The sequence below is a fragment of the Mycteria americana genome, chromosome 3, assembly GCF_035582795.1.
Source record: "Mycteria americana isolate JAX WOST 10 ecotype Jacksonville Zoo and Gardens chromosome 3, USCA_MyAme_1.0, whole genome shotgun sequence".
NCBI classification, from domain to species: Eukaryota; Metazoa; Chordata; class Aves; order Ciconiiformes; family Ciconiidae; genus Mycteria; species Mycteria americana.
Window position 1 is genome coordinate 1,298,840 of NC_134367.1, and position 13,163 is coordinate 1,312,002.

General features: G+C 52.0%; 1 protein-coding gene across 1 annotated transcript in view; it reads right to left on the reverse strand.

Annotated features, from left to right (window-relative positions):
* Positions 1-13,163, reverse strand: part of OTOF (otoferlin) — a 113,363-nt gene that overhangs the window by 62,063 nt on the left and 38,137 nt on the right. The window contains exons 4-5 of the mRNA XM_075497212.1: positions 11,170-11,269; positions 5,923-6,134 (exon numbers count right to left, since the gene is read on the reverse strand). Of these exons, the coding sequence (XP_075353327.1) occupies positions 5,923-6,134; positions 11,170-11,269 (312 nt within the window). The remainder of the gene's footprint in view (positions 1-5,922; positions 6,135-11,169; positions 11,270-13,163) is intronic.

The window sequence follows — 13,163 nt, forward strand, 5'->3', positions numbered from 1 at the left end:
CCAGGCAAACAGAGGTGTTGGCAGTAGAGGGGTGGTGGGAGCGACGAGGGGTGCTGGCAGCAGAGGGACCTCGCTTGACCTCCCTGCGCCGCAGCATCCAGCCACAGCAATGCTCGTGGGGCCATTCCTCAACCCCTGCCCGGCAGGGCCGAGGGATTTGGGCACCTCTTTGACTGAAACAGCGAATCGTGACTGCAGTTACAGTTTTTTCTGCCTTTTAGCGTCTCAGAGCCCAACCCTCACCTGTGCTTCCATTTGGACCATTTATTTACCCCGTACGAAGTTGTGCCTCCCCTCTCCTATCCCCTGACCCGAGATTTTGTCCAAAACCCAAGAGAATTCAGCTTGTGCAAACGTCTTCTGTGAACTGAAGTCGTTGCTCTGAGCACGGAGGAGTTACAAAAGCAAATACGATACTTCCCTGCAAGGTGTGTGTCTTCTCCTGACAGCACAGGGACTGAGCCTGGCTGAAAATAACTCTGATATAATCCCCACTGCCGGCACAGGTTTCCAACACGCGTCTCGCCAGCATCGCTGGCACCTCTATTAGGCTGCAAGTGAACGGCTGAGAAGCGCTTGGCAAGCCCAGCGCTATTTATATATTCCTTGTTGTTGCCGCTGCTTTTCCCATTTCAAGGTCTGTTTGTTTCCCCCCCTTCTGCATCCCCTCAGGAAAGGGAATCAGCTGAATAGCAAAATAATGTCCCTAATGAGCCAGGGGAGGAGGTAAACAGCTTTGTGATGGAGACGGCACTGACAGAAAGCCTGTGGAAATCCAGGGAGATCTTTCCACTGCCTTCATTCAAATTCAAAGCCCCCCCCAGGGGACACAGAGGATGGAAACAGACTGTGAAGACACACAGAATTACAGGCAAAGGGGCTGCCAAGAAGATTTAAAGTCCAGCTTCTTCCCCAAGGGGGATCAGCTTGCCACAAACCCTTCCTCAGATGTGCATCCAGCTTGTACTTAAGCATCTCCAGGGACGGGAGCTGAACCCCCTCCCAGTCAGACCTGGGGTTTCTCTCCCCTTATCCCTACAACACGTCTCACTGCCACCTTGCAGAAATTTGATTTTTGGCTATCCTGTGCCAAAACGATGAGCAGCTCATCCCGAACCCGACCCAACCCTTGAAGGCAAGGCGGGAGCTGGACTTGGCTTTGAACTTGGCTTCCCCGGTCCGGCCAGGTCCAAAGGTTGGTGTGGCACAGCAGGGCTGCCCATCTCAGTCCCCACACCGAGCAGCGGTACCCATGGGAAGCTGAAGGCATTGCACAGCAATGCCCCATCCAACGCATGGAGTGATGGTTCCCACATCTGGGCTTGGCTCAAGTGGCATTTGAGCTTTTGGGTGACTCCCAGGCATCCAGCAGCCTTGTCAGAGCACTTTGACTGTCTCTCCATCTCCAGGCACCCAGACATCCCAGATGCATCTACGGCCTGGGGCACGTGCAGGAACAGACTTGCTTCTGGAGCGTCCTGCTCACTGGGCATGTGCTACAGCCATGGACCTCTACGCTATGAAATCAAAAGTTCAAGGGCCCACTCCCTGCCTTTGAAGCCAAACTGCCTGGCAGACATCGCACCCATGTTAATGCTTCCCATCCAAAGAAAGGGTTTGGATGGGCAATCCCTAATCTGCCCTTTGGGACTGGCCCATGGCTCTTGTACCTCCTGACCCTGCCTGGGGATCGTTTGGGTCAGTGCTAAGTAGCCAAAACCTTCTCAGAGTCTGTCCTAATCATTTATTAATGTTATGGGCACTTCAGGTGCTTGGCCTGGCACTATCTAATTAATGACACTTGACAGAGGTGTTTACCAGTACAGATGTGGCCATAAACTCCCATGATGGAGAGTCAATATCTTCATGCTAGCAAAGCTTGAGGCACTCGGCGACAAGCTGCATGGGGAGCTGCTACGAGAAATGAGCTCCCCAGAAGAGCCGTGCGTAGGAAGAACCATGCTCATGTGCTCCCTGCCATCACTGGACCCACACGAGTTGAGGATTCCCCCCCCAAAATGCTCCTTCCCTTGGCTGAGCTGCTCTCAGAGGCGTTGGGTCAGTCCCTGGGTTTTACCTGAACTTCTCTTTTTTGCAGCTCCTCCCCGACTCTTTCTGGCACACGATGGGGAACAATTCGCAGCACCGCACTGCAAGAAAAGCCACTGCAAGCAGAAATCAGCTCTTCATGCACATCACAAGGAGCTCTTCCCCATGCACTGGACATGGCTGATCTCTGGTTCTGGGGACAGCTGTGGTGGGACCTGGAGAAGGAAGGGGGCCTCAAAGGTGAGGCGGTACCCCAGTTGCAGCCTCACCTCAAGGCCCTTTCTCCACCCTGGATCCCAGCACCCCTCTTGAGCATCCTTTCCAAGGATGCTTTTCCAGCTGCTCCATCGCTTCTCCCCACCAGCTCTCCTGCATCCAAGAAATTGGGATCCTGGGGTAATGCCTGTGGGACATCCACAGGGACAAGGCAGGAGCAACACAGCACTGCAAACCCCACTGCCACCAGCAAGAGTGGGTGCTGACTGGCTCCCTACCTCGTGTTGAGGGATCCCTGGCTGAGGGTGTCCCCCTCTCCCAAAAGTTCATCTTCACTGTGGTAATACATCTCGTCCTCTTCCATCCTGCGAGGGTGGTGACACGGAAAACATCAGCCCTTTCCCTCCTTGGTATTTTCAACAGTAGCGGTGGTGTCGTTAATGACCATGGCCCTTGGCAGAGGTGAGTGCAGGGCAGCAAGACACAGCCAAGCCTGGCAGCCCCCTCCCCTCAAAATGACCTGCTGTGAGCCACGACTCCAAACCAGAGGACATGGGGAAGCTCCTTGGGACAAAAGCAGCAGGTGAAACCAGTTTTAGTGCAATTGTCCACATGCAAACTTAAGCTTGGGACAGTGGGACTAGCATGCCTTGCTTTTTTGGCGTGTCTGCTAAGGGATGCTCCTCCCTCTCCTCCTTTAAAACAGTTTGTCCATGAGCTCGCTTCCAGTGCGGGACTGCAGAGCCGGCTCCTGTGAGCCAGGGCTGTGAAGCAACGGGAAGGGGCTACCACAGCGCTGGGGCTGATGGGCCACCTGCAGCGCTCGATGCACAAAGGGATTTTTTCCTAAAGCGTCACGGATCTGAAGGAGAAACTGAAGCCAAATATCAAGGGACTTTCACCAAACTGTGACCCCCAGGAACCACTCTCCCGCCTGCTAAGAGGTGCTGACCTGTGAGGGAAACGCAGTGCAAGGATCAGTGCCGCAGTACCATTTGCAGATGCTGCAGGGGTATTTAACCTCCACACGGCCCTGCTGCCTGTTTATAAAGTGTTGCACCTACTTCAGCTCTCCAACAGAGGAAGGATTTTTCACCGACTACGTACAAACCAACCTCAAAAAGTCCTTCCGCTCAGCACTGTCTGCACGCAGCCAGCACAGCTCAGCAGCCTTCAGCCACGACGCATCTCTGTGCACCCGGGCAGGGGTGCTCAGCAAACCACACACCTCCTCTTAAAAACTGCCCCCGGGTGGGATCCATCAGGCTAAATGTGGCTGTCCTCAATCTCCAGCTGAGCTGGTCCTCTTAGACTTACTTTACAGTCCCTGGAGACCTAACCCAGAGCCTCAACCCATCCGACCGCCTGCTGCAGGTGATGCATCAGCCACGCAGCGTTAATTACATCTCCAGTGAGAGTAAAGTCACGTTCACATCACGCTGCCTGCGTCTCCAGAGTCCACGTGGCGCAGGCAGGACGCCGATTTCCCAACATACGGGGCTGACAGAGAGACCGAATCCCCCTTTTAAATCCTTCAGCATCTTCCCTGTTCAGCAACATCATGGTCCACTGAACTGGGAAACAAATCTGCACTTCCAATTTGCTTGAAAATTCACAGGTTTCAGCCCAATTCACACAGTTAATTAACTGCCTAGGAGTGATGCGAGCAGCTGGAGATATCTCCCCTCAATCTCGCACCATGGGGAGAAAGAAATTTTGCCCTTATATGGTCACAATAAAGTGCTAAACCCAGACAGAAAGCAAACGCTACTGCAACACACAGTTGCATAAACCCAGCATGGGGGATGTACGGCTGCAGCAGCACCGAGATGTAAATGCTGTTAAGAAAAAGTGCTGATTCCTAGGGGTCTGTTTGGATTCACACCTCCAGGCTGGGCTCCCATGTGGATTTGGAAACACGAGGGCTGTCCACCTTTGGGACTGTAGCCCTCGGACAAGGACTGTGTGGGTCCCAGGAGAGCGATGGGTGACCTGAGGACCCAGGTCTGCCTGGGCTGCCTGCACTCTCTGCCTGTCCCACTTACAGACTCTCTTCTCTACCAGTTTATCTCTTTCCACGAGACTTTTAGCAAGTTCAGGACTTTGATGTCTCCACTCTTCCAACTGAAAGAGGCCAATGGGTTCAAGAGCTACTGGAGTGGAGACTGACAGACAAGGTCACTACTGTGGACAACACGACTATCTAAACTATGTAAAGCTGCCTGAAAATCTGGCTTAGCAGCCCATGAACCCAATATATTTATACACCAGTGGTTTCACACTTGCAAAACTCTCCTGTTGCCTGACGAGCTGGGTGAGGATTACAAGCATGGGGTTCAAAGCACCCGTGATGGGGTGGGCTGAATCTGGCCCAGCATCACTGGGGCCTCAGTGTCCATCCATGCCTTGGCCTCGTGGCTGCATATGAGGTGGTAAAGGGGCTGTTCCTTCCAGCAAGGACTGAGCCTTGAGCATCCATCAGCCACAGCTCATGGCAGAACTGGTCCCAGCTTGCACTGCATCCCAACGGACAGCCAACTGCAGCGTGCCCAGTCCTGCGCCCTCTCCACCCATCCCAGTCACCAGGCTGGGTTTGCAACTGGTTACAGCAGCGTTGTGTCAAGAAGCGGAAGGATACAGTCCCTGGGCTTGTTTTCATCCAGTGTCAGGTCCCATGAGCTTAGAAAGACACAAGGGTGATGCTAAGGACCCTTAAATGAATAGAAAGCTGGTAACAGCATCCCTTAGAAAAACTGGAGGTGTCCCCACCTGCCATCACAGGGTGAAGGGTCCCTCAGATAATCCGAACAGGGCTCACCTGCCCAGGTATTCGGTATGGGATTTCATTTAAGCCTGGTGAGGTACTGAGGTCCCGACAGACCGCCATGGAGGGAGCTTTGACAATGTCTTCGAGAAGGTAAGTGCTTGTCTGTTTGAGGGTTAATGCTGCAAAGGAGGTGCCAGGGCTCATTCCCTCCGCCCGTGCCACAGCGTCCCTGCTTCCTCCTCCAGCCTCTGCTGTGCCAATTGCCTTGCCATGGGATGTGCACACTCATGGTGACTCCCAGCACAGGGACGTGGGTCAGAGGCACTGTCACTGTCACCTTCCACCCCAGAAGCATCCACACTGGCGTGGTTTTTTGGCCGACATGACCTCCTCCTCCTGCCCCTGGCTGCAGTTGCACTCCTGCACCTCCGGCCCTGAAGGCAGCTCAGTCCCGGGGGGCACAACGAGCTCCATCGAGATGCAAGACCCCACACATCTGCACACGTGGCTCTACACCCCACGCATGGCTCTAATCCCATCCAATATGAGGCCTGACCAACAGCCAGACCCTTAATCCTCTCTGAATCTGTACTTAATTACATTTGCTCTCCAGCATCTGCTGCGTGCTACAAACCTCAGCGCTTGCTGGAAAACTCAGCTCTGTGCTGGGCAGGCGTGGTGGAGCACCAGGGACCTGCTGGCATCAGTGGGTGGACACTTAGAGCCCATCCACACCTTGAGCTGTGATAACGGGTCTTCTGACGGCCAGGAGATGTGATGCACTGGGAGGACTCGAGGAGCACTGGGGCAATGCTGCCCTTTCATGACAAGCCAAACCCTCCCCATCCCTGCTGCCATCACACATCTCCAAGTGCTGAGCGTCACATTACCTTCTGAAGCTCCTCTCTGCGGACTGCTGGTTGGATTTGCCCGGAGAGATGTCTGAGCCCTGCCGGTGGCCGGAGAGGAGGCTGTCTGTCTCTAAGGGGTACCTGCCATCCCCCTCTGAGTGGACGCTGGGGGTCTCCAGGAACTCCTTGTCGTTCCACGTGCCCACTGTCCCGTCCAGAGCCTGGTACCTGATCTCTATGGAGATGCTGGTCTGCAACACACAAGGAAGACACAATCAGCCCCCAAGGGCAGCACAGGGAGGAAGGAAGGTCCTGCAAAATCTGAAAGGCAGGAAGAGCTGTTGCATGAGCTGGCTTGATCTCTGAGCCCTACTGACTCAAAAGTTTCTTCTTTCCTAGGGCATGAGACAGTTGGAGAGCAGGTCTTTGGCTTCAGGAGGTGGTCCGACCCAGCTCAGGCATGGTGCTGCAGCCTCCCTCCTGCTCAGGGACCTGATTCACTTGGAGTTGCTGGTGCATCCCAGACCAGCTGCATCAGATATGAGAGACACCAAAAGCCCTGAACAGCAGACAAACCCTTCGAGCAGCTGAAGGCACCGTGAGCAGATGAAGCCATGTCATGTTGGTGGGTTTTCCTCTGTGGTGCATCAACTTGTTAAGAATTTGTGCCCTGCTGTTAAGTGCTGGGCTGCCAAGCCCCACGGATGCATGGTGCCTTGCTCCTGCCTGGCCCCATCCCATCCCCAGGCAGGGCAGGGTTTGGCAAGGGATGGACATCCCCGGGGAGGTTTGGATAGATCCTGCTTTGGGGAGCGGGTCTCCCAGCCTGGCCATGACCACCCCGGCTGGGGCTCGGGGACAGGATGGGCCTTGGCACTGGGTCTGTCCAAGCTTGATCTAAAGCTTCTTCTGGATGAACCAAGTAAGAGTAAGGTCTTCTCCCTCTTCAACGTGGTCATCCCCCACTTACCCATCCAACATTGCACCAGGTTGCTGCAGCAAATTCAGGATTGGAGCCCCCAAATATTTTTCCCCCCAAAATCTTTCTCTGGATTTAAAAGCCAACCAAATATGTGGAAGTTCATCTTGCTGCAAAGAACTGCTGGCACTACCTTTGCCCAGATGTCCAAAGTCCTTCTAAAACCACAGCTTTGGACAAAGCAGCCAGAAGAATATCTCTGCTAAAAACATATCCATTTTGAAAGGCAAACAGCTGCTACAAAGATCAAAACAAAAGCAAAAACGATTCTCCACCTCCATTCAGCTTCCACGGACAAATTATAAGCTATATTCCATGCAAAGGCCATCGACTTTAGACACAAGGAGAAAACGAAAAGGCTAACAAAGAGTGAGTGAGAAAATTTATTACAAAATCTTCCTTTTTTCATCTATATGTTTAAGAGGAGGTACAGCATCCTGACTCGCTCCAGCCGCAACTTGTCAAAGGGACGATGAAAGGCTGGAAAATACAAGATATGGCCTGGAAGGATTCTGTGCATTTAGCAAATGACAGATTCTGTGCATTTAGCAAATTTAGCTAAGGGGTGACTCAAACCCAGCTGGAAACAGAGCTCTGTGGAAGGTTTTGACTGATTTTATTCTTCGTATGGCAAAACACAAATCTGAGTCAATCAAAATGATTTGCCACACTGTGCTGACCTCACCAAGCTGTTTTGGATTGTTTAAAAAAGAAAATGCAGAGGAGAGACAACGATCCGTGTTGAAACATTAATTTTTCACATTTTTCAAACCACCTCGATGCTGTTGTGAAACATTTGATTTTGAAATCTCATTTTTAAACTACATTTAAAGGTTTAAAAATCCTTTAAAGGAAGTGAAAAATTATGGGTGTAATAAACGGAAAGATTTTGGTTTGGGCTGAATAAAATCATCACTTGTTTGAAGGGAAATTAGTAGGTGTAAGCTAAAACCAAGAGAAATGCACACTGGAAACAAAAGTCTCGATTTAACAGCAAAGAAAACTAATGAGCGGAATGATTCACTGAAGGGCTGGGATTACTCTTGTCACCGGACATTTTAAAATAATTTTTATTTGGGTATTTTTTTTCACCACTCGAGATAATAACAAATTCTGAGACGTCCCAGAGTCTCTCTTGTAGGAGGCCAGACAACACGATCGTAGTATCCCTCCCGGCTTTACAATTCCAGGCTCTTTTAATCTCTTCGCTAAGGCAAGTCAATAACGTTATTAGGGCTGGCTGGAAGCTGCCAGTGATGTTTTGCAGTCAGCACAGAAAAAGGAAAACAATTTTCAACCTTTCCTTTGCCTTTGATTACAGAAAGATGAAGGTATGCCTGGGAACTGCTTCCCAATAAGTGACGGCAGTGAAGATGTGCCTCTCCCTTCATCCCGAGCTGGGGGCTGATGTTCGGAGCTGGCCCTGCTTCACACCCACGTGTCCACAGTGTGGCCACCCCAGGGTGGGTTTGGAGGTGGGATGGTTGCGCTGGGGTGGGACCTCGGTCAGCGCAGTCTGCAGGAGGGATCCCTGGAGCCTGGAATGAGTCCTTCGTCCCCGTATTTAAACTTGGACCCCAGGTATCTAGTACAGGATAGAGATGAGTTTATCTTGCAGAAATGGAGCTGCGCTGCATTACAGCACCTTGAGCATCTGTGCCGTGCTTGCCCGCAGCCCTTCTGGAGATAACGCGATGCCAGAACTTGCTCGGGTGCCTTTGCAGAGGAAGCATGCCTTTAAAATCACAGGTTTTAAGGGGTTGAGAGAGGCGAGGTTTGCCGAGAGGGGACATACGGAGATTGCTTTCTTTCCTAATTCTGGAGGTGATTTTTGCAACCCTTGCACATGATTTGTCTTTGAGTTTGCTCAATGCAAGGAACACGTTACTTCCAAGCAAAATCTTTTTCTTTGCGTCTCAAAGGACAAGGAGTGCAGACGACCGGTTATCCCATCTCAGCTGATGGGCAGTGGCTTTCCATACCGGCCCACCTCTACCTCCTCGATATGTCTGATCATTTTTCAGTCCCTCTCTCCTCCTGCGACAGCCCTCACTGGCTGTGGTCCACTCCCGTGCCTACTAAAAAAATCAGCATCTTTCGAGTCCGGGAGAAAGTGGGTCACCTCTCCAGGAGGGCTGACTCTGCTGCCCAGCAGCAGCTATTCCAGATTTGTATTTCCACTAACATTCCTCTATGCAAAATGTCCCAGGCGTTGCCCTCTGGATTCTCTCTTCTCAAGGCTCCCTCAGTCCAAATTTAGCCTCTTGCTGGAGCAAAGGCTGGGAGCGGGCAGTTTGGAGGAAGAATTTATGAAGCTGAGTTGTCTCTGTCTCGCCCCTGAAGTTGCGATGGATACTGCGTGGGAGAAGGGATGCAAAAACCTGCTGACAGCCCCAAATGCAAACACCTACCCTCACCTCCCAGCTCCAGTGTGAACAGGGGTGACCTGGGGCTAAGACGATGCCCCAGAAACGCAGGGGAAATCAAGGGACGTGACATTTCTGCTCACAGCAAGCTCTAGAAATGCAGGATTTGTGCCTGTGCGTGCATATGGCTTGCGGTGTGCAGAAGACGGGGGGATTTATCGTCTTATCCAAGGGAGACCTGTACTCCGGTAAAATCTGCCTTGCCCAGGCTGCCCTGATTTTGTAGCAATAGGCAACACTCGGTATTTACGTTTTCCAGAGCACTCTGTGGATACCAACTAAAACAACTCCAGCAGAGCTGCCATGACACAGAGGAGATGTAGACATGAGGTCCTCGGAGGGGAGGCGATGAGCACAGGTTATCCAGCACGGGCTGGGGAGGGTCGTTTCTCCTCTGGGTGCCTCCAGTTAGAAGCACACAGCTTATAAAGAGGCGAAGGGTAGCAGAGTATTTGCTTTGCCCTACTGTGCAGCTACACCAAGCTCCTGGCCAAGCTGCAAGGCACCGGGCAATGCAGGTACCTCCTCCATCCTACGTTAGTTCATTGTAAAAATTCCATCACTTTTGGTATCAAGAAGTTGCATGTATTTAATTTTCATCCATTGATTTTTCCTCTCTCCCCCCGGTGACGCTAAAGGGTCTTAAAAATATGGGATTTTATTCCTTTGGAGGGTCCCATGGACTTTAATCAGGCAACTTCTCGGTCTGATAAACCAAGAGAACAGCAGGAGCTGTTTTCTCCAACCCTGAAATTATTTTTGCACCCTGGGTCTGCAGCTCCTCCATTTTTTCTCCCTCCTCAGGACTGTATCCCTTGTACTTTTTTGGTTTCATTCCCTCTGCCCCCACAGAAGTCACCTCCTGTCTCCTCCTAATGAAGCCACTCGTCTTTTCATTGCTAATTGCTTGTTGTTAACACAGAGGGTTACATGCAGTTGCACTTTTCCTTTATGCTGGGTGTAGGAAGCAGCTTATGAAGGAATAAGAAAAGGGGAGGGGGGGGGGAAGCTGAGTTTTTATTTTTTAATTAAAACACCAGGGTTTTGACACCCAAGAAGATCAGAAGTCGCTGTATTTCCAAGCGTGTCCTAAAACTCAGTCCCCATGGGAAACAGCTCCCATGAGATGTGCTAACCAGATGGAAATGCACCGAGTTACACAGCAGCTGCTCTGCAGACCGGGAGCCTTTTCCTTGGCATCGGGGGTCTGGATGAGGGGTGCAGACCCAGACTGGGTGGTATTTCTTATCCTTATTTTCCCCAGAGGGGTATAAAGAGTGGGGCTTCAGGCAAGCTGCTGCACGAGGTATTCCTCATGTGCTACGGGGGTCACATAAAAGCAGCGTTGAGACGAATACTGTAAATGTCGAGCATTTCAAGCACCCAGTACTACTGGTATGGATTAAAGCTGATACACTGATGGCCGGGGCAGAGCCAGCGTGGGATTGCTCGGGTGCAGGAGGAGAGCGCTGGGAGCAGAGCTCAGCATGGGACTGTGGTCAAAGCAGCTGCTCAGCATCTCTGCGGGGATTTGAGGACCACGCTGTGCTCTGAGCTGCCAAGGGTCTCCAGCAGCGGGACGCTTTCAGGCTATTTCTGAGCAATTGCACCCTGTCTGCGTGCAGGTTAAACCTGATCCCTTCCTGCTTTGCGCCCATCCTAAACAGCATGCAGAATCGCCAGCCTTTGCTGCGCACCCTCAGGACAGTCCCGGCTGCCTTAGTCCTTCAGATCAAGAATAATGTGGTGAAGGAAAGGTTGAGGATTCGGGGATTCAGGTGCATAACATAGACTTCTCTGTTCCCACAGCGTCAGCAGAAATACGGACAGATGGACCAACGACTGAAGGGCAGCAGTGGCCGCTTACTCCTCATGACCTACCTGAATGGCTGAATTATTGTCGTCTATGAGCGTGTCTGTCACCTCTACCTGCCCTTCTTCCACCACCTTTTGCAGGACCATCCGGAAAGTGCCAATGAGCCTATGGAGCAAAGAAGAGAAAAGTCAGGCGAGCTGTGGTGAGCACCCACCACCGTTCATTTTTAATGGGAAAGGGCTTTGCTGGCCAAGTTGCCAGAGGTTGCGTGGCTGGTTTTGCTTCCCGTTTGCCTTTGGAGGAGGTAGACATGAGATGCAGGATAGGCGCGTGGCCAAGGACTCTGGCAGCTGCGGCCAGTGACCCCAGCTCAGTGGAGATGGTGGGCAAAGGAGAAGCCAGGAGAGAAGCCATTTCAAGGTAACACTGTTGGGATAAGAAGAGAAGGAAACTTTGGGAACCATCAAACTTTGGGAACCATCAGTCCGGTATTACTGGAATGCAACTAAGGGCACCCAAACTGGCCTTTTCCATCCTGAACGTCTGCAGTTACGCCTGCGCTAGTAAATTGAACAAGGCAAGAACCAGGGCACTGTCCCTCACCCATCTACACCAGCACATTGTCAGCACAGGCCATGGGGAGGTCCCAGGTCCCATGCCTGGCCCCAACCCACCCACCCAGGAGGGATTATCCTGGGGCAGGGCATCCCTGGAGCTGTTTGGGTGTGCCTGGTTGGGTGTGGGATGAGTTGAACAGCTCAGCCCAGCTGGGTTGGACCAGGGTTGGAGAACAGGGCTCATGCCAGTGAGTTTACTTGGATGGACGTACTCTGAAGGTGCTGCATGTGAGTCTGAAAGCTGCTCAGTGGAGAAGACTGACTCCCTTCTGCCAAGGGAGGTCTAATCATAACTGATGCCTGAAGACTCGTGTCCTTGTCCCAGCCCACTCCCAGCCTGCTAGGTATCTTCAAGCAATGCAGCAGGGACCCAGGGAGGTTAGGCTGTCTACATCCTGGGGGCTTTCAAGACCCAACTGGAAAAAGCCAAGAGTCACCTGGTGTGAGGTCAAGCAGATCCAGCTTTGAGCATGAGGCTGGACTAGAGATCTCCTGAAATGCCTTCCAGTCTGAATTACCCTGTGATCCTTTGATATGATCCTACGATCCTTGATCCTATAATTATTGCTGTGATCTGTAGTGTGTGGGGCAAGCTGCATGGCAAAGTTCAGTCCCCGTGTATTTGTCACACCCCATGGAGTTGGTGACAGCCTCACCTGAGCCAGGACCCAGAGCCAAAAGGGCTTGTGGCTGAAGGGAGACGTTTACAGCAGGCATGGAGCGATGGTTTAACACATTATTTCCTCCTTCCCAGGTTGTTCCCACTCTTGTGCTGGATGCAGAGCACTCCCATCTTCCCTTCAGTGGAAAACCAGCTGGTTTCCCCAACCCCACCGCTGCACCGAGCAGCCCGCCTGACTGTGCACAGGAACAGACGAAGAGGGCTCACATCTTTCCCACCCGATCTGCACCACGGGCTGAGATGAATGCTGAGGTGAGGGCATTTAACACCTTCCAACCACCATGGCCATTTCTCCCACGAGCATTTGATCACCACCTAAACTCCCCCAAGATGAGCAGGATGAAGGCATCTAATTGCTCTTAGTGGCTCTTGCCCGGGCTCGCTGCAGCCTGCCGCTCTCGCAGCCGGGGAGCGCAGCACCGTGTGCACTAAAAGCATCCACGTTTGTTCAGTTACAAGTCCAGATAGATACCACAGAGAGCAGAGAATAATATGGTGCTCTCTAATAAAAGTCATTACTTATTTGCCAGCTCATGGCTTGTCAAGGAGCTGTGGCTTTATGTTCTTCGTGTTCTGCTGTTGCACCAGCGGGACCTTCCCAGCCTGAGAAGAGCCAGCTATGAATCAACAAGTGACTCCCGACATGGAAAAAGCCCTGGAACAGTGAATGCAGAGCTGCCTTACACCATCTGCCTTGCGTGTCGTCTCCGGGGCCGCAATCCCAGATGACAGCAAAGATATTACATGGCACACCAGGAAT